The sequence below is a fragment of the Heterodontus francisci genome, chromosome 16, assembly GCF_036365525.1.
Source record: "Heterodontus francisci isolate sHetFra1 chromosome 16, sHetFra1.hap1, whole genome shotgun sequence".
In the NCBI taxonomy this organism is placed as follows: Eukaryota; Metazoa; Chordata; class Chondrichthyes; order Heterodontiformes; family Heterodontidae; genus Heterodontus; species Heterodontus francisci.
Window position 1 is genome coordinate 29,516,594 of NC_090386.1, and position 25,385 is coordinate 29,541,978.

At 46.9% G+C, this 25,385-nt stretch overlaps 1 protein-coding gene across 2 annotated transcripts; it reads left to right on the forward strand.

Annotated features, from left to right (window-relative positions):
- Nucleotides 1–238: 238 nt before the first annotated feature.
- On the forward strand, nt 239–23,402 carry sys1 (SYS1 golgi trafficking protein). Of its 2 annotated transcripts, none has more exons than XM_068048061.1 (4): nt 239–417; nt 8,387–8,706; nt 17,891–17,958; nt 22,259–23,402. In XM_068048061.1, exons 2-4 carry the CDS (start codon nt 8,539–8,541, stop codon nt 22,458–22,460), a joined length of 438 nt encoding a protein of 145 aa, XP_067904162.1. In that variant the 5' UTR covers nt 239–417; nt 8,387–8,538; the 3' UTR covers nt 22,461–23,402. The 2 variants fall into 2 exon arrangements, with proteins under 2 accessions (XP_067904162.1, XP_067904161.1); XM_068048060.1 differs by having other exon boundaries at nt 240–417; nt 22,176–23,402.
- Nucleotides 23,403–25,385: the final 1,983 nt, after the last annotated feature.

Sequence of the window (25,385 nt, forward strand, 5' to 3'; positions counted from 1 at the left end):
TGTGGGGGAGAGACAGTGTTTTACGTAACCATTGCATTAAAAGCCGATCTGTTCGGCTTTTCACACGGTGAAGGTAAGGCAGCGCACACTGCTCTAGCCACAGTTTAACACTCTCTTCATATTGTCCTAAATCAGAAAGTACCGCCCAATGCCGCCACCTGTGACGTGTAACTGCTGGAGGAGGCGTTGCTGTCTGTGACATCAGCGGCGAAGGGGGGGTTTCCGGGTGATGTCATCCTGACGTTCTGAGGTCCCGGATTGCGCCGCGTCGCTTGCTGTTTGTTTTGAAACGTCCGCTCCCGGGTGCCGGCACTAGCGGCCTAATCCTCGGCTTCGGTGGATTGGAGTTTGCCCTCCCTCCTCTGAGATCCGACAGCAGCAGTGACCGACACCGTTTTCTCGGCGGGTCCTCTCCAGGTTGGTGCTTCTTCATGCGGGTTTTCAGGGGCTGCAGGCGCCTTAATCCTTCCAGTGACAGGAGGCGGACTAGGAACTAACCGGAGGCTACAGCTCAGCCGCCACTACAGGAGGCTCACCACCCAACCCGCTCTCCCCCTCTCCACCACCCGCTCTCCCCCTCTCCACCACCCGCTCTCCCCCTCTCCACCACCCGCTCTCCCCCTCTCCACCACCCGCTCTCCCCCTCCACCACCCGCTCTCCCCCCCCCTCCACCACCCGCTCTCCCCCCCCCTCCACCACCCGCTCTCCCCCCCCCTCCACCACCCGCTCTCCCCCCCCCTCCACCACCCGCTCTCCCCCCCCCTCCACCACCCGCTCTCCCCCCCCCTCCACCACCCGCTCTCCCCCACCCTCCACCACCCGCTCTCCCCCACCCTCCACCACCCGCTCTCCCCCACCCTCCACCACCCGCTCTCCCCCACCCTCCACCACCCGCTCTCCCCCACCCTCCCCCACCCGCTCTCCCCCACCCGCACTCCCCCTCCACCCGCACTCCCCCTCCACCACCCGCTCTCCCCCACCCGCACTCCCCCACCCGCACTCCCCCACCCGCACTCCCCCTCCCGCACTCCCCCTCCCGCACTCCCCCTCCCCCACCCGCTCTCCCCCACCCGCTCTCCCCCACCCGCACTCCCCCTCCCCCACCCGCTCTCCCCCACCCGCTCTCCCCCACCCGCTCTCCCCCTCCCCCACCCGCTCTCCCCCTCCCCCACCCGCTCTCCCCCTCCCCCACCCGCTCTCCCCCTCCCCCACCCGCTCTCCCCCTCCCCCACCCGCACTCCCTCTCCACCACCACCCGCACTCCCTCTCCACCACCACCCGCTCTCCCCCTCCTCCACCACCCGCTCTCCCCCTCCTCCACCACCCGCTCTCCCCCTCCTCCACCACCCGCTCTCCCCCTCCTCCACCACCCGCTCTCCCCCTCCTCCACCACCCGCACTCCCCCTCCTCCACCACCCGCACTCCCCCTCCTCCACCACCCGCACTCCCCCTCCTCCACCACCCGCACTCCCCCTCCTCCACCACCCGCACTCCCCCTCCTCCACCACCCGCACTCCCCCTCCTCCACCACCCGCACTCCCCCTCCTCCACCACCCGCTCTCCCCCTCCTCCACCACCCGCTCTCCCCCTCCTCCACCACCCGCTCTCCCCCTCCTCCACCACCCGCTCTCCCCCTCCTCCACCACCCGCACTCCCCCTCCTCCACCACCCGCACTCCCCCTCCTCCACCACCCGCACTCCCCCTCCTCCACCACCCGCTCTCCCCCTCCTCCACCACCCGCTCTCCCCCTCCTCCACCACCCGCTCTCCCCCTCCTCCACCACCCGCTCTCCCCCCTCCTCCACCACCCGCACTCCCCCCTCCTCCACCACCCGCACTCCCCCCTCCTCCACCACCCGCACTCCCCCCTCCTCCACCACCCGCTCTCCCCCTCCTCCACCACCACCCGCTCTCCCCCTCCTCCACCACCACCACCCGCTCTCCCCCTCCTCCACCACCACCACCCGCTCTCCCCCTCCTCCACCACCACCCGCTCTCCCCCTCCTCCACCACCACCACCCGCTCTCCCCCTCCTCCACCACCACCACCCGCTCTCCCCCTCCTCCACCACCACCACCCGCTCTCCCCCTCCTCCACCACCACCACCCGCTCTCCCCCTCCTCCACCACCACCACCCGCTCTCCCCCTCCTCCACCACCACCACCCGCTCTCCCCCTCCTCCACCACCACCACCCGCTCTCCCCCTCCTCCACCACCACCACCCGCTCTCCCCCTCCTCCACCACCACCACCCGCTCTCCCCCTCCTCCACCACCACCACCCGCTCTCCCCCTCCTCCACCACCACCACCCGCTCTCCCCCTCCTCCACCACCACCACCCGCTCTCCCCCTCCTCCACCACCACCACCCGCTCTCCCCCTCCTCCACCACCACCACCCGCTCTCCCCCTCCTCCACCACCACCACCCGCTCTCCCCCTCCTCCACCACCACCACCCGCTCTCCCCCTCCTCCACCACCACCACCCGCTCTCCCCCTCCTCCACCACCACCACCCGCTCTCCCCCTCCTCCACCACCACCACCCGCTCTCCCCCTCCTCCACCACCACCACCCGCTCTCCCCCTCCTCCACCACCACCACCCGCTCTCCCCCTCCTCCACCACCACCACCCGCTCTCCCCCTCCTCCACCACCACCACCCGCTCTCCCCCTCCTCCACCACCACCACCCGCTCTCCCCCTCCTCCACCACCACCACCCGCTCTCCCCCTCCTCCACCACCACCACCCGCTCTCCCCCTCCTCCACCACCACCACCCGCTCTCCCCCTCCTCCACCACCACCACCCGCTCTCCCCCTCCTCCACCACCACCACCCGCTCTCCCCCTCCTCCACCACCACCACCCGCTCTCCCCCCATTGGGGTGTGTGTGTGTCCCCTCACCCCTGCGCCGGGGGGGAGAGGGGGTCAGTTGTGTTTTCCCCCCACCTTTTGGGTGGGGGGGGTGACCCCACTTTCTCCCCCCCCCCATGAAGGGTTGGTTTGTCCCTCACCTCCCCCCATGTTGTCGTCCTGCCCTTTATTATAAAATAATAGATAACTGCAGGCTGTTTGTGGTATTGTCCTGTTGATTTGATTTAAATTGTTTTTATGTGTTTAAAACTGCTGAGAAAGTTAAACTGTGATTGCACAGCGACAGTTTTAAACATTTACCTTCTGCCCTTATGTGCCTGATTGGCTAACAGTTTTTTTATTTTTGAGGAATGGCTGTCATTTTCATCCACTGTCTTTTAAATGTGGCTTATTTTTAAATGCAGCACTGCATTGACTGCCTTGATTTTCCTTTTGAACTGTCACATTAGATGATGTCCTAAATACTGCTGGTCATTTGCACCGTTGTCCTCATATTGGTCCTTCATTCTTTGGGCCAGTAGTGTTTAATGATGTACTTGTAGGCCAGAAGTTTGGTGAAACATTATTTGCTGGGTCCTCAAAATTTCATTTTCTACTTTATTAATTCCTAAAGTTTTTCTTAACTTCTCAATAACTTGAATCTGAGATGGGCATTCATTCGAAATAATGAGCCTCATGTCATCTTGGCAACACCAAAAGAAAATGAGGTAATATCTTTAGGTTTGCTCCCATCCTTCCTGGAACTCCATGTTTGAAACCCTCCTATTTCCTGCCACATTACTGAAACAGCTTTTATCGAAGTTACAAATTACATCCTGTGTGATTCCCATGCCATTACCTCTGGTGCCCCCCAAGGATCTACCCTTGTCCCTCACCTATTTCTCATCTACATGCTGTGCCTCAGCGACATCATTGAAAGCAAAGCGTTAGTTTTCACATGTATGCTGATGACACTCCGCTCTACCTCACCACCACTGCTCTCGACTCCCCCACTGTTAAATTATCAGACTGCTTATCCAACATCCAGTCCTGTACGAACAGAAATTTCCTCCAATTAAATATTGGGAAGACTCAAGCCATTGTTTTCAGTCCCTGCTTCAAGTTACATTCCCTAGCTACCGATTACATCCCTCTCCCTGGCAACAATCTACGATTAAGCCAGTCTGTTCGCAACCTTGGTGTCACATTTGACCCCCAAGATGAGCTTCCAACCTTATTCATACTCGTGCCATCACTAAGACCACCTATTTCCACCTCCATATCATCGCCCCTGTTTCAGTTCATGTGCTGAAACGCTCATTCATGCTTTTGTTACCTCTAGACTTGACTATTCCAAAGCAGTCCTGGCTGGTCTCTCACATTTTACTCTCTGTAAACTTGAGGTCATTCAAAATTCTGCTGTCTGTGTCTTAACTCGCACCAAGTCCCCTTCACATCACCCCTGTGCTTGCTGACCTGCATTGGCTCCTGGTCAAGCAAAGTCTTAATTTTAAAATTCTTATCCTTGTTTTCAAATCCTTCCATGGCCTCGCCCCTCAAAATCTCTGTAATTACCTCCAGCCCCACAACCCCCCTCTAATTCTAACCTCTTAAGCATCCTGATTTTAATTGCTTCCCCATTGTTGGCCACACCTTCAGTTGCTGAGGCCCCAAGCTCTGGAATACCCTCCCTACACCTCGCCACCTCTCTTTTCTCCCCCCCCCCCCCAAGCACATTCCTTAAAACCTACTTCTACTTCTGTGGCCAAGCTTTTGGTCATCTGACCTATTATCTCCTTTTGCGGCTCGGTGTCATATATTGTTTTATAATGCATCTGTGAAGCACGTTGGGATGTTTTATTACATTAAAGGGACTATACAAATATAAGTTGTTGTGTGGGTGCTGCTTTATAAATGATCAACAACTTCGTTTACAGGTGACACAATCTGTCCTGGAATATTCCCACTGAGTAACAATAGTTTGCAATGTCGTGTTACTACCTACAATAACCAAGCAACATTCTGCCCTACAAACCAATTTGTTCATTAAAATGTTATATTATTTAGAGTTACATAGATTATACAGCAAAGAAACAGGCCATTCAGCCTATCCAGTCCATGCTATTGTTTATGCTTGAGTACACCCAACTCTCTGAACATCAACATTTAAAAGTTTTATACCTTTTATAAAAAAAAATGTTTTGTAACTACCAAAGTGAATAACCCCCTCATACTTCCCCATACTATACTCCATCTGCCACCTTGTTGCCCATTCACTTAGCTTGTCTATATCTCTTTGCAGTCTCTTCGGTTCCTTCTCCGAGCTTACACTCCCACCTAACTTTGTATCATTAGCAATCTTAGATACATTACTCTCGGTCTTTTCATCTAAGTCATTAATATAGGTTGTGGGGAGGCGGAAGGGAAGATTTATACAGGTTGGGGAGCGTTTGCATTGAGAGAAACACTTGCATTTAAATAGCACCTTTCACAACCTCAGGATGTCCCAAAGCACTTTGAAGCCAATGAAGTATTTTGAAGGGCAGCACAGTGGTTAGCAGTGCAGCCTCACAGCTCCAGCGACCCGGGTTCAGTTCTGGGTACTGCCTGTGCGGAGTTTGCAAGTTCTCCCTGTGACCGCGTGGGTTTCCGCTGGGTGTTCCGGTTTCCTCCCACAGCCAAAGACTTGCAGGTTGATGGGTAAATTGGCCATTGTAAATTGTCCCTAGTGTAGGTAGGTGGTAGGAGAATTTGAGGGAAGGTGTGGATGTAAGGGAATATGGGATTAATGTAGGATTGGTATAAATAGGTGGCTGTTGGTCGGCACAGACTTGGTGGGCCGAAGGGCCTGTTTCAGTGCTGTATGTCTCTATGAAATGTCATCATTTTGTAATAAAAGCAGCAGCCAATTTGCACACAGCAAGATCCCACAAACAACAGTGTGTTAATCGCCATCCGTTTCAGTGGTGTTGGTGAAATGATCAACATTGTCCAGGACACCAGGCTGAATGCCCATGCTGCTCTTTGAAATAGTACCATGGGATCATTTAGGTCCACCCAGAGAGGACAAACGGGCCCTGGTTTGACATCTCATCCAAAAGGCGGCACCGTCGACAGTATAGTACTCTGAGAGTTGCACTGGGATCTCAGTCTAGATTTGTCCTAAGAATAGACTGCCTAGGTAGATGATCAAGGCTGTTATGGCAAGAAAGTCAATGAATGGTGCTAATAGTGAATTGTGTATTCTGTATGTGAACTCTAGAGCTGGCCCAATGAACCAAAATGATGTTTTCCGAGTCTGACTATTCCTACCATTTATTCAGTCAATCCAAGTTCCAGTGTGCCATACTGATGAATGTGGTGATATTCGCACTACATTGTTGAAGATGGAATAGATTTAGTGAGAACTGCCTAGCAATGCACAGATTTTCAGTGGTCAATATTGTGGGGTTCAGATGCTGTATGTAGTGGAATATCAAAGTCCATGCATTGCATTTGCCACCTGAACACTAAAAAAGTTGGCACCTGTCACTTCATATGTATGAGTTTTCTTGTGATTTTGTTGAATCTTGTGCTTATCTGGTGAGATGTGTCATTTCAGGCACCTGGGATCCACGTCAAGTATAGCTAGATCAGGTATGGCATGGTTAAATGCAGCGTGAAGCTCCCTGTACTCTGTGCAATTGTGCCAGAAAAGCCTGTTCATCTTTGGCATCCAGAATTGTGTTGGGTAGTGTAGGACCATTGAAAACTGAAATGCCCCAAAGAGCTCTACAATCAATTGCTAAGCAAAAACACCCAAATGCGGAAGTTTCGGTAGATTGGAGCTAAGTATAATTTTAAAACTCTGTTTTGAATGTAACTTCAGTTATGGCTGGTTGAATCTTTCACTGCACTTTTCACTTAGTTGTGCCTCAATTGATAGCACACGCTTCTAAGTTACAACATTCTGGGTTCAAGTCTAACTTCGGACACTTGAGCACAAATATCTAGGCTGACACTCCGTGCAATACTGAAGCAATGCTGCACTGTCAGGAAGGATGTGTTGACCTCGGAAACGTTACAGTGCAGATTCATCAGGTTGATATTGGGACTTAAAGGGTTAATTTGAAGACATTATATAAACTTGCTTGTGTTCTCTTGAGTTTAGAAAGTTGAGCGTTGATCGAAATGAGGTGTTTAAAATGATTTGTTAGGGAAACTGTTGCCTCTGGTAGGATATCCAGAACAAAAGGGCATAATCTTAAAATTAGAACAATACCAGTTAGAAATGAAATCTGGAACTCTTTTACCTCTCCCCTCCCCATCCCCAAAAGGCTATGAATGCTAAATTTTCAAGACTAAGATCAATATATTTTTGTTGGCTAAGGGCATCGAGGGATCAAAGACGAGCAAATGGGTTGAGGTACAGATAAGGCAGGATTGATTTGAATGGAGGGGCTGAATGGCTTACACCTGTCTCAATGTTACTTCAAAGACTGCATTTGCTGACAACGCATCCACGAGATGGCGCAGACAAGCACATGTGCAAATGCAGCCTCTTCCACTGAAACATCACTGTCTGCGACATCTCAGGCAGCTGCCAGGCTTAAAGATGGCGCTGCTCAATTTATCACAAGAAACAAATTCAATTAGCAAATCCCCCCAATGGCTGCCATCGCCGCCTCCATCCCACCCCCGACAATCCCTTCCTCCCTCCTGCCACTGCGCTTCTCTTTGCCACTCCCTCCTGCGCCCATCTTCTCGCCGCCTGCTCCCTGCTGCCTTCCATTAGCCACTCGCTCCAGCCTCGCCCCCCACCCCCTCCAGCCACTCGCTCCAGGCTGCGCCGCTTCCCTCTTCTCGGCCACTCACTCCCACGTTTGATCGTTCCCCGCCGTGCCGCCCAAAGAAGCAAGGCGGGCGACATGGGAGTGGCTGAGAGGAGGGAAGTGGCGTGGCCTGGAACTAGCGGGTGGGGGGGAAGCCGGGAGCAAGTGGCTGGAGAGCTGGATGAGGTGTAGGGGAAGCGAGGATCAGGGAACGATCAGCCGAGGGGAGGGAAGGAAAGCAGTGGCGAGGTCTGGAACAAGCAGCCGGTGGGAAGGAGGGGGTGGGGGGAGAAAGCGTCGATGGTGGGAGCAAGTGCTGAGGGAAGGCAGCGGCGTGGTGGGGTTCGAGCAGGGTGCTGCAATGAATGAAGCAGGGATGATGGGAGGCACCGGGGTACTGTTCGGGTGAATGGAGACGGCTATTGAGAGGTGAGGACGTCATTGCGTGGTGACGTCGTGCGCGTTCATCCTGTCAGGCTGGCAAATGTTCGCACATGTTGATGACATCCACGATCACTCTGCACATCCTCTGAGTTGTCAGGAGTCACTTTGTACTTCAAATTGGTGCAAGTTTATGCTATTTGTACATATGTTCTTTGCTAACTTTTCCCCCCCCCCCCCCCTTTTTGTTCTGTCCAGGAAGCTATGACTATCGTACTAGGACATAAATGATATGGTAAAGTTGTTTTGTAGTCTGAAAGCATTTTTTTCTCTTTTTCTCACTAGTTCTAAGCACTTCCTCTGTTCCGGACTCTGGGAACCTTGTGTTTCGGATCTTTCTCCTGGTGCTTTTGCCCCAGTGAGCATCATGCTCCTAATAACTAAAGACTGAGAGTGGTTCTTCTCCTTGCTGCTGGTTGCGATTTGCGAAGGGTGCCATGGGAATGGCCGGGCACTTCCGCAGCTACGTGTGGGATCCCATTCTCATCGTATCTCAGATTATCCTGATGCAGTGCATCTACTACAGTTTCCTGGGCATTTGGTTGGCCTTGGTGGACAGTCTGGTACAGAACAATCGCTCACTTGATCAAGTATTTAGTTATGAGGTAAAAAAAAAAATTTATGAAGTGTGCTTTTTCTTGCAGCAGCCTCTTCAAGAAATATCTCCTTCCTCTGTGCAGTTTGGAACACAGTGAATTTATCCTATTTTCTGGGGAGGAGGTAAAATGAAACCTCCTATGGATACATTTATGAAGCTAGTCACTGTTCAGACATTTTTGGCTGTAATGCTTATAACATGAAAATGTTAGTGATTTGGGGAGAGATGTAGGGGGTGGGGTGTCTTGGTAGGTGTTCTGGGATTTTCTCGAAACAACAAATTTGGCAATATGGTTTCCATACAATGAAATTTCAGATTTTCTCCCATCTAGCTATTGAAACAGTGTGGTCACGTTGCATCCTGGTCACTGTTCTGTTGGGTTCATCAAAATGGTGAGAAGGAAACCCCTGTAAATTGCAAAATGGCACAAGTTTAGCACTAATGGAATGATTTTTTTATTCCTTTTTGGGTGAGAGGGGGGGTTGTTAGGGATGCCCTCTGTCTGGTCTTCGACCAGATACAGAGTTTCCTTTAGTGAGCCATCTGATTAGTTCCAAAATGCAAGTGCAATTTTAACATAGATTTTAATGTAGTCTTTCTGTTTCTCATGGTGTAGGGAAATTACTGACAGGTGCTAATAAGGCTTTTAATGAATTTTCATCACCAGTAATTGAGTGGGAGACAGCAACCTTCACGTGGCCCTCCTGTTAAAGTAAGTTTCCCAATCTGAAAACCTGCAAACTAATGCTGTCAAGAAGGCAACCAGGTCCCGGTCACTGGGCTTCTGGTCCAGTGGATTCTGGAAAATGGATTCTGTCGGGGATAACAAAGCTGAGAAATAGGACCAGCAACAAGAATATACCAGCTCAACGTTGAAGGACTGTCCTGGGCAAGATATGAGCTACTCGCAAAAGAGCTCTCTGGCAGGAATGTGGATAATGCCACACTGCAAGAAACCCACCTCGCGGGGCCTTCAAACGTCAAGCCCACATTCCAGGGTACCAACTCATTGCAAGCAGGGGTGACCAGACATATTGTCTAGCCACATACATCAAGGAAAGCCCCATCAAAGACACACAAGACCTAAAATCAGATGACCCCTACTCCATCTCCATCAAAGTAGGTAAGCTGATCATCACAAATGTCTACAAGCCACCAAATGACCTTGGGGCCCAGCATCGTAATGCAGCCTGCAGCACACGTGGGAGTACTCAAGAACAACAATCAGGGAGAACAACTGTCATACTGGACTTCTGTGCATGACCTAAAACTTGTGTACAATGCAAAGCAGCCTGCACATTCCATTCTGCCAGGTGGAAGAAGGACTACTCACCTGATCTTTGCTTCATGACCCATGACAACGATAGCTGACCGCTGATGTGCTCCCGACAAGCCCATCTTTCCCCACTCTCCACCTCATCCACATTGGCCTTGAACTACCATCCATAAATTCAATGCCAAAACCATGCTGGAATCTGCGGAAGGGCAACTGGGATGCCTACAGCAAATACATAGAAACCACCATGAACCAGAAAACCTACAGCCCTTGTTGGATCCCAGAAAGTGAACGGCTCCTGGAAGAATACAGGGAAAATGAGAACCCTGACGTGGCGACAGCACTTCTTAAGATGGCGGGAAACAGCGAAGGACATGAAGTTTACACACTCAAGCCGAAAGGCGTGGAAACTTCTGCGCCGCCGGGGAGCAGCTGAGCCACAACCACGCTTCACAACTCTTAATAAACACAAAGATACTAGTCAGCAGGAAAGATAAGCAGATGGTAAAAGCAGCCCTGATACAGTCTCCAGGGCAGATAGACTTCTCAAGCCCTTACACACAAGAGTAAATGAACAGCGCCCCATCGGCTGCCAAGCAAAGCAATAGAAGTTGATGGGATTTACCCAGAATTCCAAGAAAACATCAGACCACGGGAAAGGAAATGGCTAGCAAAGCTGTTCACCAACATCCATAGCACAGGCACCATTCCAAACATCTGGCACCAATCAAAGATAGCAGCCATTGCCAAGCCAGGGAAACCACGCAACGACTCGTGCAGCTACTGCCCCATCGCCCTGCTGTCAATAACATGTAAGGTCCTGGAAAGTCTCCTGCTAAACTTACTGAGTCCCATCCTGAAAGCAGCGATTGTCATTACCCCCCTCTTTCCGCACCCCCCTCCCCAGCAACAGCCAGGTTTTCGCACAGGCTGCAACTGCTCTGAGCAGGTTCTGACACTGACGTCACATTGAGGCCAGTTTGCAGAGAGGCCGGAAGTCAGGAACCTGCTTTGTTGACTTATCCTGTGCTTATGACAGTGTGGCGTACAGGCGCGCTGCTGAAACTATCTAAAATCGTCTGCTGTGTGAAAACCCTACGACTAATCAACTACATGATCAGCAACCAACAGTTCCATGTGCACCTTGGAGATCAAATAAGCTGCCCATGCATAATCAACACCAGGCTCCTGCAGGGATCAGTTCTTGCACTGGCCCTTCAAACATACAAACATACAAATTAGGAGCAGGAGTAGGACACTCGGCCCCTCGGACCTACTTCGCCATTCAATAAGATCACGGCTGATCTGATTGTAACCTCAGCTCCATGTTCCCGCCTACCCCCGATAACCTTTTACCCCCTTGCTTATCAAGAATCTATTTACCTTAGAAATATTTAAAGACTCTGCTTCCACTGCCTTTTGAGGAAAAGAGTTCCAAAGACATTCAACCCTGAGAGAAGAAAATTTCTCCGCATCTCTGTCGAATATGGGCGAACCCTTATTTTTAAATAGTGACCCCTAGATCTAGGTTCTCCCACAAGGGGAAACATCCTTTCCACATCCACCCTGTCAAGACCCCTCAGGATCTTGTATGTTTCAATTAAGTCACCTCTTACTCTTCTAAACTCCAGCAGATACAAGCCTAGCCTGTCCAACCTTTCCTCATAAGACAACCCGCCCATTCCAGGTATTAGTCTAGTAAACCTTCTCTGAACTGCTTCCAATGCATTTACATCCTTCCTCTAATAAGGAGACCAATACTGTACACAGTGCTCCAGATGTGGTCTCCCCAATGCCCTGTATAGCTGAAGCATAACCTCCCTACTTATGTATTCAATTCCCCTTGCAATAAGTGATAACATTCTATTAGCTTTCCTAATTTCTTGTTGAACCTGCATACTAACCTTTTGCGATTCATGCACTAGGACTCCCAAATCCCTCTGCGTCTCAGAGCTCTACAATCTCTCGCCATTTAAATAATATGCTTTTTTATTCTTGCCAAAATGGACAATTTCACATTTTCTCATATTCCATTTGCCAGCTCTTTGCCCACTCATTTAACATATCTATATCTCTTTTTGTAGCCTCCTTATGTCCTCTTCACAACTTAGTTTGTTACCTATCTTGTGTCATCAGCAAAGTTAGCAACCATGCTTTTGGTCCCTTCATCCAAGTCATTTATATAAATCGTAAAAAGTTGAGGCCCCAGCACTGATCCCTGTGGCACACCACTCGTTACATCTTGCTACCAGAAAATGACCCATTCATGCCTACTCACTATTTCCTGTTAGCTAGCCAATCTTCTATCCATCTTCAATATATATACTAGTGACCACCCTCCCACAAAGTGACAGCTTTTCATATATGCTGACGACTTGGCCTTGGCCTTCCAGGCTAAAAAAATTTAGGACATTAAGAAAACACTGAACATCTATGTTCTCTGGAAGCCTGATTCAGAAAATGGAAACTCCAACAAAATGCCGCCAGGGCTGTTGTTTCAGCCTTCCACTTGAGCAATTCGAAGGCCAGGAAGAACTTCAAGTCCAGTTATGCAGCCGACTGCTCACCGACCCAATGCCAAAATACCATGGGAATATTCTCGACCGTACATTGACCTACTGGCAACACCTTCAGAACACCAGACCAAGATCAGGATGCAAGTGAATCTAATAAGGAAACTGGCGGGAACCACCTGGTAACCCCCAGGATGTTGATGGTGGGGGATTCAGCGATCGTAATGCCATTGAATGTCAAGGGGAGATGGTTAGATTCTCTCATGTTGGAGATGGTCATTGCCTGGCACTTGTGTGGCGTGAATGTTACTTGCCACTTATCAGCCTAAGCCTCGATATTGTCCAGGTCTTGCTGCATTTCTACACTGACTGCTTCAGTATCTGAGGAGTCGTGAATGGTGCTGAACATTGTGCACTCATCAGCAAACATCCCCACTTCTAACCTTATGATTGAAGGAAGGTCATTGATGAAGCAGCTGGAGATGGTTGGACCTAGGGCACAACCTGAGGAACTCTTGCAGTGATGTCCTGGAGCTGAAATGATTGACTTCCAACAACCGCAAGCATCTTCCTTTGCGCTAGGGATGACTCCAACCAGTGGAGAGTTTTCCCGCTGATTCCCATTGGCTTCAGTTTTGCTAGGGCTCCTTGATGCCATACTCTGTCAAATGCTGCCTTGATGTCAAGGGCAGTCACTCTCACCTCACCTCTTGAGTTCAGCTCTCTTGTTCATGTTTGAACCGAGGCTGTAATGAAGTCAGGAGCTGAGTGGTCGTGGCAGAACCCAAACTGCGCGTCACTGAGCAGGTTATTGCTAAGCAAGTGCCGCTTGATTGCACTGTCGAAGACATCTTCCTTCGCTTTACTGATAATTGAGAGTAGACTTATGGGGCAGTAATTGGCCAGGTTGGACTTGTCCTGCGTTTTGTGTACAGGACATACCTGGGCAATTTTCCACATTGCAGGGTAGATACCAGTATTGTAGCTGTACTGGAACAGCTTGGTTAGGGATGCAGCATGTTCTGGAGCACAGTTCTTCAGTACTATTGCCGGAATGTTGTCAGGGCCCAAAGCCTTTGCCTTCAATGTGAGGTTAACAATCCATTCAACAGCTTCAGTTGAAGCAGTGTGAATGGTTGTGATGCAATCAGGAATGGATCTCTAGGGCAAGCGTTCAATAGGTGGGCGATGATCTGACTTAGATGGCCACTGTCACAATTTCACCCGGTCTCATGTTTCTCATAGAGCAAGTGGCCACATTTTCCCTGGCCTGTCCTCAAGCCGAGCCAACGCACAATGCACTGCTTCACTTGGTCTGGTCTCCCCAGGAGCAGAGTACTTCTGCTCAACCTTGCTCAGAGCTAGCATGGTAGATATCCACCTCAGGGAAATCATGAGGATTATTTCTGGAACGTTGAGACCAACACAGCTTAATTAGTTTCCTGTGCCAGCACGCATTGAACCTCCTGATGTCCGCAGGGAAAATATGCTCCTCAAAGAACACCACCAGCTGACAGCTCACGAAGCGCTCCCATTGATATAGGACCTCAAAAAAATGAACCTCCGCGCACTCGCCTTAAATCTCGTAGCCCTTACTGGAACTACTACAAACTAACAACAGCCCCACGTCTCGATGGCACTCCTCCTGGTTGACTGTTAACATCAACCACAACCTGGTAACTGACCCGAGCAGTGAAGTTCCAAGTTTCAAACTCCCATGGAAAATCTGGGCAACCCTCAAGCGCTTGAGGACAGGCCAGGGAAAATGTGGCCACTTGCTCTATAAGTGAAACATGAGACCAGGTGAAATTGTGACAGTGGCCATCTAAGTCAGATCATCGCCCACCGATTGAACGCTTGCCCTAGAGATCCATTCCTGTTGGCATCACAACCATTCACACTGCTTCAGCTGAAGCTGTTGAATGGATTGTTAACCTCACATTGAAGGCAAAGGCTTTGGGCCCTGACAACATTCCGGCAATAGTACTGAAGAACTGTACTCCAGAACATGCTGCACCCCTAGCCAAGCTGTTCCAGTACAGCTACAATACTGGTATCTACCCTGCAATGTGGAAAATTGCCCAGGTATGTCCTGTACACAAAAAGCAGGACAAGTCCAACCCGGCCAATTACTGCCCCATCAGTCTACTCTCAATCATCAGTAAAGTGAAGGAAGGTGTCTTCGACAGTGCAATCAAGTGGCACTTGCTTAGCAATAACCTGCTCAGTTTGGGTTCCGCCACGACCACTCAGCTCCTGACTTCATTACAGCCTTGGTTCAAACATGGACAAAAGAGCTGAACTCAAGAGGTGAGGTGAGAGTGACTGCCCTTGACATCAAGGCAGCATTTGACCGAGTAAAGCATCAAGGAGCCCTAGCAAAACTGAAGTCAATGGGAATTGGGGAAAACACTCCACTGGTTGGAGTCATACCTAATGAAAAGGAAGATGGTTGTGGCTGTTGGAAGTCAATCATCTCAGCTCCAGGACATCACTGCAGGAGTTCCTCAGGGTAGTGTCCTAGGTCCAACCATCTTCAGCTGCTTCATCAATGACCTTCCTTCAATCATAAGGTCAGAAGTGGGGATGTTTGCTGATGAGTGCACAATGTTCAGCACCATTCACGACTCCTCAGATACTGAAGCAGTCTGTGTAGAAATACAGCAAGACCTGGACAATATCGAGGCTTGGGCTGATAAGTGGCAAGTAACATTCACGCCACACAAGTGCCAGGCAATGACCATCTCCAACAAGAGAGAATCTAACCATCTCCCCTTGACATTCAATGGCATTACTATCGCTGAATCCCCCACTATCAACATCCTAGGGGGTTACCACTGACCAGAAACTGAACTGGAGTAGCCATATAAATACCGTGGCTGCAAGTGCAGGTCAGAGGCTAGGAATGCTACAGTGAGTAACTCACCACCTGACTCCCCAAAGCCTGTCCACCATCTACAAGGCACAAGTCAGGAGTGTGATGGAATACTCTCCACTTGCTTGGATAGGTGCAGCTCCAACAATACTCAAGAAGCTCAACACTATCCAGGACAAAGCAGCCTGCTTGATTGGCACCCCATCCACCACCTTCAACATTCACTCCCTCCACCACCGACGCACAGTGGCAGCAGTGTGTACCATCTACAAGATGCACTGCAGCAACGCACCAAGACTCCTTAGACAGCACCTTCAAAACCCACAACCTCTACCGCCTAGAAGGACAAGGGCAGCAAATGGTTGGGAACACCAGCACCTGCAAGTTTCCCTCCAAGCCACACACCATCCTGACTTGGGACTATATCGCTGTTCCTTCACTGTAGTTGGGTCAAAATCCTGGAACTCCCTTCCTGACAGCATTGAGGGTGTCCCTACTCCACATAGACTGCAGTGGTTCAAGAATGATTAGATATACAGCACTGAAACAGGCCCTTCGGCCCACCGAGTCTGTGCCGAACATCAACCACCCATTTATACTAATCCTACACTAATCCCATATTACTACCAAACATCCCCACCTGTCCCTATATTTCCCTACCACCTACCTATACTAGTGACAATTTATAATGGCCAATTTACCTATCAACCTGCAAGTCTTTTGGCTTGTGGGAGGAAACCGGAGCACCCGGAGAAAACCCACGCAGACACAGGGAGAACTTGCAAACTCCACACAGGCAGTACCCGGAATCGAACCCGGGTCCCTGGAGCTGTGAGGCTGCGGTGCTAACCACTGCGCCACTGTGCCGCCACCTTCTTGAGGGCAGTTAGGGATGGGCAATAAATTCTGGCCTGGCCAGCGATGTCCACATCCCATGAATGAATGAAGAACAAAATCGAACTATAACTGCTTCCCTCGTCATGTGAATGTATATCACAGATAAGCGAATGCCAGAACTCAAGCTGTTATCGCTCCACTGCCCTCTTATTTTGCTTTGTGAAAGGTGACAACTATATCATGGGGGACAGATATAATAACAGAATATGCAAGGCTGAAGCTGAGTACTGAGCAGCCTGGGATAGGGGGAGGGTTGCAGTATAATCCATAATCTCAAATTACAGAGAGCAGCTAATCTATATCAAACTTCAAGAGGCTCCATTATACTTCAGGCAGTTAGAAGTATCTTTTTAAAACAAAGGCAGTTAATTCATGGTTTTTCCCCTAAACTGCAAACTTGCTAATACTTTGCAATCGACACATTTCTCTTACCACACAGTAGTTGCTTTCTGACTTTGGGCTGGGCTAATCTACAATTAAAAACGTGTGGCTTTAAAGTGACAAGCCCACTTAAACACACTCCACCTTTGCAACAGTATAATGCATTACACATACACGCAGTATAAGATTGCTGCCCTTATCCACTGGTGTTCAAAAAATACTGTAACTTTCTACAGGGTTTCACCAAAATCAAAAATGGAATTCGTGAGTAATAGCAGGTCAGTCAGTGTCTGTAAAGAGAAAAGCTTCAATAGCTTTGCACATTCCTATTCTGCTTTACTAAAATCCTAGTGGTAGCATTGGAACATGAGAACAAAGTCACTGAAGGATTCATGTGAACTGTTTGAATTGCCACTTTTGCGTACACTTAAGTGGGGTATATGTAGACTTGGTTATCACTCAGTCTCTTGCATTTTTTAATTTCAAAACTGCTGATCAAGAGCAGCAAAGGAACAAAACTTCCCCTGCACTTGAAGAGCTATTTGGCAGATTTTATTTTATAATTTATCATTTTGTCGTTCAGCCTTTGCCCTTTAAATAATTTTTCCCAGCCCGGATTAGTCTGCACCATTACATTAAGCACTGATGCAGACCATACTGGACTACATTATGTCATGGAAACTAGAGCCAGGGAGGGGATAGTATGTGTCAGTACCATGCATGTTGGGAAGAAGCACAGTGCATATTCACATTTCCCATTGCAGTGGAAGTTAATTACTTGCATAACAAAAGCAAAATACTGCAGATGCTGGAAATCTGAAATAAAAACAAGAAATGCTGGAACCACTCAGCAGGTCTGGCAGCGTCTGTGGAAAGAGAAGCAGAGTTAACGTTTCGGGTCAGTGACCCTTCTTCGGAGAAGGGTCACTGACCTGAAACGTTAACTCTGCTTCTCTTTCCACAGATGCTGCCCAACCTGCTGAGTGGTTCCAGCATTTCTTGTTTTTATTAATTACTTGCATGTCCAGGTGTATTCATGTTCCTTTTCAGACAAATAATTGCCCCCTTTTAAATTCAGATTTCCTTTTGCAACAAAGCTGATATCTTCTATGGTAAACTTTGTTACCAGCATCAAACTCGAGTGTGGACGTGAGTTGAAATATGCTACCTGCTTGTGCTGCATTGGGAAGTGCCAGGATAGAGGCTTGTTATCTGTTTATTAAAAATCCCTAATTTGTTTGTGATTTAGGTGCTGGGATTTTCCACAGCTCAGGGTAGACTGTCGATGATGGCATATGTCCTCAATTCACTCACGTGGTAAGTACGTACACAGATTAGAAGTGTCGAGTGAGAGAGAGAATAACAGACCACATAATGATGTATTTGCGATGTTGCAGTTAAAGTCTTGGTGGTGACTTCTTATAATCTAGCAGATATTGATTGGCATTATCTTAAGAGTCTGAATCTTGTCTGTCTTTCAGATTGATCCTTCCTGCGACCCACTTATTTAATTTATAAATGATTCTGCGACTGTGTGCTTTACTGACATCCCAGCAACAATATTGTTACATATGAGAACAAAGTCACCAAAGGATTTAAAAGTAAACTGTTCCCTTGGATTGCCATTTATAACCTACATTTAAGTGGGATATCTGTAGACATGGCGATAGCTCTGTCTTTCCTTAACTTTTTTGACATATCCATTACACTTCAGCTGTTTGGCTCCCTCTAGATGCACATCATTTCCAATGCAGAGAAGCTTTCCAACCAGCAGAAAATACAATATAATTTAAAATATGAAAAAAAAGGCAGGTCAGGGCTCAGAGACATTAACCTCTAACTGACCCTGGAAGGTACAGCAATGACATCCAGTGGCTTTCAGGTGATACGTGAGTAGCAGAATAATACATTTGACTTTATGGAGGGCAATGTATTATTAAACTCATCCAAAACTCTGCCCTTATTCTAACTTGCGCCAAGTTCAGTTCAACCATCACCCCTGTGCTCACTGAGTTACATTGGTTCTCAGTGTGACAACCCCTGTTTTAAAATTCCTAGCCTTATTTTAAAATCTCTCCATGCCTTACTCCTCCCAATCTCCTGTAACCTCCTCCAACCCTGTATCCCTCCCGGATCTCTGCACTCCTCTAATTCTGGTCTCTTGCACATCCCCTATTTTCATTGCTTCATCATTGGCGACTGTGCTTTCAGCAGCTACCCGGACCCTAAGCTCTGGAATTCCCCCTCTTAAACCCCTCTGCCTCCCTGTCTGTTAGTTTTAAGACGTACCTTTGCTCATGCTTTTGGTCACTTGTCCTAATATCTCCTTATGTGGCTCCATGCCAAATATTGATAACACTCCTGTGAAGCGCATTGGTTCCTTTTTACTACATTAATGGTGCTAAGTAAATGCAACTCATTAACACTCTTGTCCTTATCAAACATACGCAAGCTACCTTCAGCAGCGTAAAGTGAAATCTGCTATACTTATCAAAATTGAGTCTATCCCTGCTCCTGTTTGTACAGCAGAGGTGTGCTTTTGAGTAGCTATCTCTGACCTGCCAGCAAGAACTGAAGTTGAAAATTTACAGACTATTAGGCTTAGATTTTGTGAAATGAGGCTCCGATGTCATAATTCCTTTTTACTTTTGGGTTATAGATGGTTGATTTGAAAAGTAGTCAACACAAATTCCCCTGAATTTTGTAACATGCAGTCCAGCTGATTCTCCGTTCATATTTGGAATCTATCATTTCATTTAGTCAGCTTTGACAATACACCACTGACTCCCTGACTTTCAGTAACCTGAGATGCTGAATTATCTAACATGGCTCCTAACGTTTTAATTGTTTTTGTAATTCAGATGCTTAGACAGAACATTGCAGCTTTGGAGGAAATGCCTTACTTTCGTTACAGCAATATAACTTGGAAAGCTTTAATTCTGCTGATGATTCCCAGGCAACTTCTTGTAGAAGGACAGGTGTGGTTCTGTTCACTACTCTCCGTAGATAGCATGGAATTCCGGAGAAGTGGACAGGCTTGACCAACCTGAACCATAAGCATTATAACTTTTTTTTTCTGTGTATTAGTGTCCAACATTTGAACAGAGCAGTAACATTTTCATCAGTTACCCTGATGCCACAGGCTGTTGCTTAGCGTTTGTTGAGCTGTTAAAATCACTAACACTTAACCCACCTGATGTCCCTATTTTTAACAAATTAACTGGTCATCTCATTTCTGCTTGCGGGATCTTGCTGTGTACAAATTGGCTGTCTCTTACCTTACAACAGTGATGGCACTTCAGAAGCACTTGGGATATCCCAGCCATTATATAAATGCAAGTCCTTTCCTTTCTCTTGTAGAGCCAGTGTACACTGTAGCTGTACATATTGAATACAGGGCACAGATCTGTATGAGCATTTAACGATAAGACATTTTTCATATTACAGGCTCCTCTGCTAGATGGTGACAATCAGTAACACTCTACTCTCTTTCATTTCTATTTTCTCTCATCCTCTTCCAAGTACTGAGTCATGCTATGCTACAGTTTCACAGACACTGGTAATCCTCCAGTGCCTTGGCTAAGCATTGTGAATGTCAGATATACAACCATGAAAGGCAATGCAGCCAGGTCGAGAAATGTCCTTGCCCAACATCCGCACGCCTGCAGATGCCAGTAGTTTCACATTCTAACAAGAGTGTACAACCAATGAAACTAACCCAATGACTGCCTGTTGACAACAGACATGCTTAATTCTGATAAATCAGACTTGAGCATTATGCTTTGTTATTTTTGTACCCGAGGAGATACTGATACTCAGCTGCTGTGCTGTACCTGGGCATGTACACCTATTAGCAAACTTGCTGAGCAGCACAAAAATTCTAATTAGTATTTTTGGTTGTTTTCCCAAAATAATGAGTGCAGTGCAATGTCCAAGTACTGTAGTGTTTGCATGATAGCCCACCCCAGAGACTTAAGCATATAATCTAGGCTGGCATTTCAGTGTACTACTGAGGGAAAGCTGCACTCCCAGGGGTGCCATCTTTTGGATGAGACATTAAACCAAAACTCTTGTCTGCTGTCGTGTGAATGTAAAAGATCCTACAACGCTATTTGAAGAGGAGCGAGGGCATTCTTCTGATGTCTTGGCCCAATATTCATTGCTCAATAAACAGAACTAAAACTTAATTTAATTCATTGCTGTTTGTGGGATCTTGCTGTGCTTAATTGGGCCCCATTTGCTATGTTGCAGCAGTAAGTACTTTATTGGTTGTAAAATGCTTTGGGCATCCTGATGTCATGAAAGGTGCTATATCAATGCAAATTCTTTATTCTCATTTCACCTGTACGTGTGTCTTCTAATGACAAAATTATATAACTGCAGGTTTGCATGATATTTACAGACTGTACATGAGCCTTCTAGTGAGAATGAGAACCACATCTAGCTGGTTAAATGCCGGCAAATGCAGCCAAAAACAGAATAATTATTTTTGCCAAGTTAGCTCATTTCTGCTGCTTTACTCCTGTGAACAGTACAAGATAAAAGCACTTCTTATAAAATACTGAAATAAGTGCAGCTAAAAGTTCAGGAAGGCTGCATGATCTGAAAGGAATGCCACTATTGGGGATGGCTTACTGAATTCTATGTTGTACCACTCTTGAGATTCTTGAAAGCTAAGAAAAGGGGAATGATGGGCTGGTTTTAAAAAATAAGTTCTTTCACCTCTACCTCTGGGCTTGAAACCAGCCCAGACTGATGTAAAGAGATAGCTTTCCTCCCATTTCAGACTGGAGGAATCCTAATATGATATGAATTTGGCCAGTAACTACACAGTTCCTAGTGAATGTAAATGGCCCACAGCACAAATTACCTGAATTTGATGCTAAGTTGGCAGTCTGTCAGAGGGGCCCATAAAGATGACTGGCAAATAATATACAGGTGGAGTAGAGGGGACTTCCCACAGGTTGGAGCACTGGTGCAGCATTGTACCTGTGCTAGGAGTACGAAGCAGACAGTGGGTGCCTGTAATGAAAAGTGCTCCATTCCTTAGACTCAATGAGCATAAAAACCCAGCAAAGAAAAAAAAGAAAAAGGCTTGCATTTATGCAGCACCTTTCGTAATTTCAGGATGTCCTAAAGCATGTTACGGCCACTGAAGTATTTTTGAAAAGTAGCCACTGTTGTAAAGTAGGGAAGCACTGCAGACAGTTTGCACACAGCAAGCTCCCACAGCCAGTAATGTGATACTTGGTGATGTTGGTTGAGTGATCAATGTTGGACAGTACAGGAGAACCCCCTTGCTGCTCTTCAAAATTGTGCCATGGAATCTTTTACAGCCACCTGAGAGGGCACACTTTGGTTTAATGTCTCATCTGAAAAGACAACACCTCTGACAGTGCAGCACTCCTGTACTGCATTGGAGTGTCAATGTAGACTTAAGTCTTCAAGTCCCTGGAGTGGGCAAATTCTAAAGTGTTACAGTCTATTAAGTGTAAATGGTACATCTAATGACCTTTTCCTGTTTCCTTCACCAGTGCGCTTGGCTTGTGGTATTTTATCCGAAGAGGGAAGCAATGTTTGGATTTTACTGTGACCATCCATATCTTCCACTTTATAGGCTGCTGGATCTACAACTTGCACTTTCCCACAGCGCTGAGCTGGTGGTTGGTAAACGTTGTGTGCATTGCACTAATGGCTGTGATAGGCGAGTACTTGTGCATGCGGACAGAACTGAGAGCCATCCCTGTGAACACTGGGCCCAAATCCAACCTGTGAAACATTGTGTGGAATCACATGCCTCTGGAGCACTCAGCAACTAGGATTTGTCCAATCGTGAATGAAACTGCCCAACGACCAGTGTTAAAATAGATTGTAATGTTAAATCTTTTATTTCAATGTTAGCAAGACTTTTGTGCACAGAATATGAGGACATTTATTTTTTATTTTGGTCACCATATCTATAATCTGTTACATAAAGTGAAAATGGTTTGTGCATTGCATACTTTTTTAAAAATAAGCCTTTCTAAGTATGTATCTGTGTTCAAAATCTGCAAGTAGCTTTGGTTGGCAGAGAGTCAGGGATGGGTGACAGAGTTCTTACTCAAACGTATTTGTGGATTTTATAAACTGAGCTGGATGTGGATTCCGTGAGATTTTCACTTCCGATCGGACTTGCTGAGAGTGCAGTGTGCTGGAATTATTGCAAATATCTGCTTTTACATCTCATTAGTGACCAGTGTTGGGACCCTGTCCCCAGCCTAACCAGCTTCATCACTCATTTTCTTGTAAACAAGCTGGAACATCCCAAAATTTTCCACTGATTTTTGCTTTTTTTTCCCTAAATCTAAATGCCCTTTAAATTTGGACATAGAACCCATCTACACAGTGTCTGTAAACTGGAAATCTGTATCTCAAACCATCCACTTGTCACTTGGAAAGGTAAGGAATGCTGGGTCCGTCATCAAGTGAAACCTGGAACCTATCGTAGCGCTGGATGTATCTGGCATTGCACAGTTTCCACCAATTTGAGCAAAGATTAAGCATCCTTGTTTTGATATTGAGATATATCTACTGATTGGTGTAAAATAGTTTAGTAATGAAATGGTAAAAGCACTTTGAAACTCAAGGCTGGTCCTAGACTTGAGGACTGACTTGTGAGTACAGTTCATGACCCTTGTACCATGTTTTATTGGCAGGGTACACAGCTTAATCTCTATTTTGTTTAACAGTCACTGAGGAATAAATCTATTGCAGTGCTTAAATTTCAATGTTTTAGTTCTTGATTCAAATCATTTCCATTGAAAAATAAGAGCCCTGACATTTATTTTCTCTACATCTGCTACATCGCCACTGTGTTCCCCTTCTCCCCACCCTACTTTTTACCTCCAAGGCTATCATTCCTGCTGGGGTTCAGTTTGATGGATGTCTACAACCCTCCTTCAGTACCTCGACCACATTCATGATGTAAGCCTAGATAGTAAGCATTAAAGGTCTGTTTCAAAGATCTCCTACCTGATCAGTGATGCAGTTAGTGAAAGAGCTCCATGTGATTTAATTGCTGACAAATCGAATAGAATCATAGTTCCCTAAATTGAGAAATTAATCATGTTTTGAAATGCTTCCTGGTTGTTGCTGGACTTTGTTCTCATTATTATACTTTTGCCTCAATCCATGAAGATCAGCATCTGACAGTGATTTTTTTTTTTGACGCCACGCTAATTACTTCTCCAATTTAAAGTATTATCTTTTGGCTATAGCAGAGACTGTTAACTAAGCTTTTAAATGTGTTGCTTAAAACAAGGAAGAGCTTATGGTTATGTTGTGCATTATGCTGTTCTCAATTCTATACAATGAATTGCACTTTGCAGGGTCATCAATTATTATGGGTAAAATAAACATGGAAATATTTAGGATTTTTTGAAACAAGTTGTGGATGGAATAGGATTATGGAGCAGCAGCACTTGCACATGGTCATGGTGAAGGAGTGAAAAAGATAAACTAGAAAATTTAGAAATAAGCTTGGAGATAATAAGTTGAGACTGCTAGAAGCATTGAAAATAGAATGCTGAATTGGGAACTTGGGAACAGGGATAGGCCATTCAGTCCCTCAAACCTTTTCTGCCATTCATTTAGATCATGACTAAGCTGTACCTTAACTTCATTTGCCTGGCTTTGTTCCATATCCCTAGATACCCTGACCCAACAACGATCTATCTCTGTCTTGGATTTATCAGTTAATGCAGTATCTGCAGCCTTTTTGGGGTGGTATTGAGGGGGGTTGCATGTTTCAGATTTGGTCTGCCCTTTGTGACAAACTACTTCCGATTTCACTCCTAAGTGACCTAGTTCTGTGCCCCCTTGTTCTGGATTTCCCCCACTAGAGGAAATAGTTTCTCTATATACACTGTATTAAATTTCTTTATCATTTTACACACCAGTTAGGTTATCCTCGGCCTTCTGGACTCTAGGCAAAACAAGCCAAGTTGATGCAATCTGTTCTCATTATTCATCCCTTTAAGGCCTGCTAGTCTAGTAAGTCTGCACTGCACCCTATCCAAGGCCAGTATATCTTTCCAAAGGTCCTGTGTATGAAACTGAATGCAGTACTCCAGATGGGGTCTGATCAAGATTCTCTACACTTGAAGCCTCATTTTGAATTCCAGCCCCATTCAGAAAATCCAACATTCCATTATCTTTTTAGATTACCTTTTGTAAGTGCACTAGCTTTTAGTGATTTGTGTACCTGGACATATGCCTTTGCTCCTCCACAGCTCCGAGTCTCTCACCATTAAGAAAATATTCCATTTGTCTTTCTCAAATTGAAAGTAGATGACCTTGTACTTACCTACGTTGAACTTCATCTGCCATATTGCTGTCTACTCAGTTTGTCTAGATCCCTTTTGTAAATTCCTGCTCCCATTCAAACAAATAAGTAATTCACTGTTTTCCTAACTTAGTGCCATTTGTAAACTTGGATATACAAGGTTTAATTTAAAAAACGCTGCATTTTTAGCTCCCCCTCAGTGAATCTTTGTTCACTGCTTTCCAATTGTAAGACAAAGAAATCAATCAGACTGATTTTCTTAGATTTAAACAAGAAAGGTGGAAGTTTATTAATCTTAAACTCTAATTCGGTTAACGAATACGCGACACGGCCACGCTAACATGCCTTAGTGATGAACATATGCAGATAGAGACAGTAAAAGTAGAAATAAAGGGGGAAAGTTTGAGGCAATAGCTGAGTT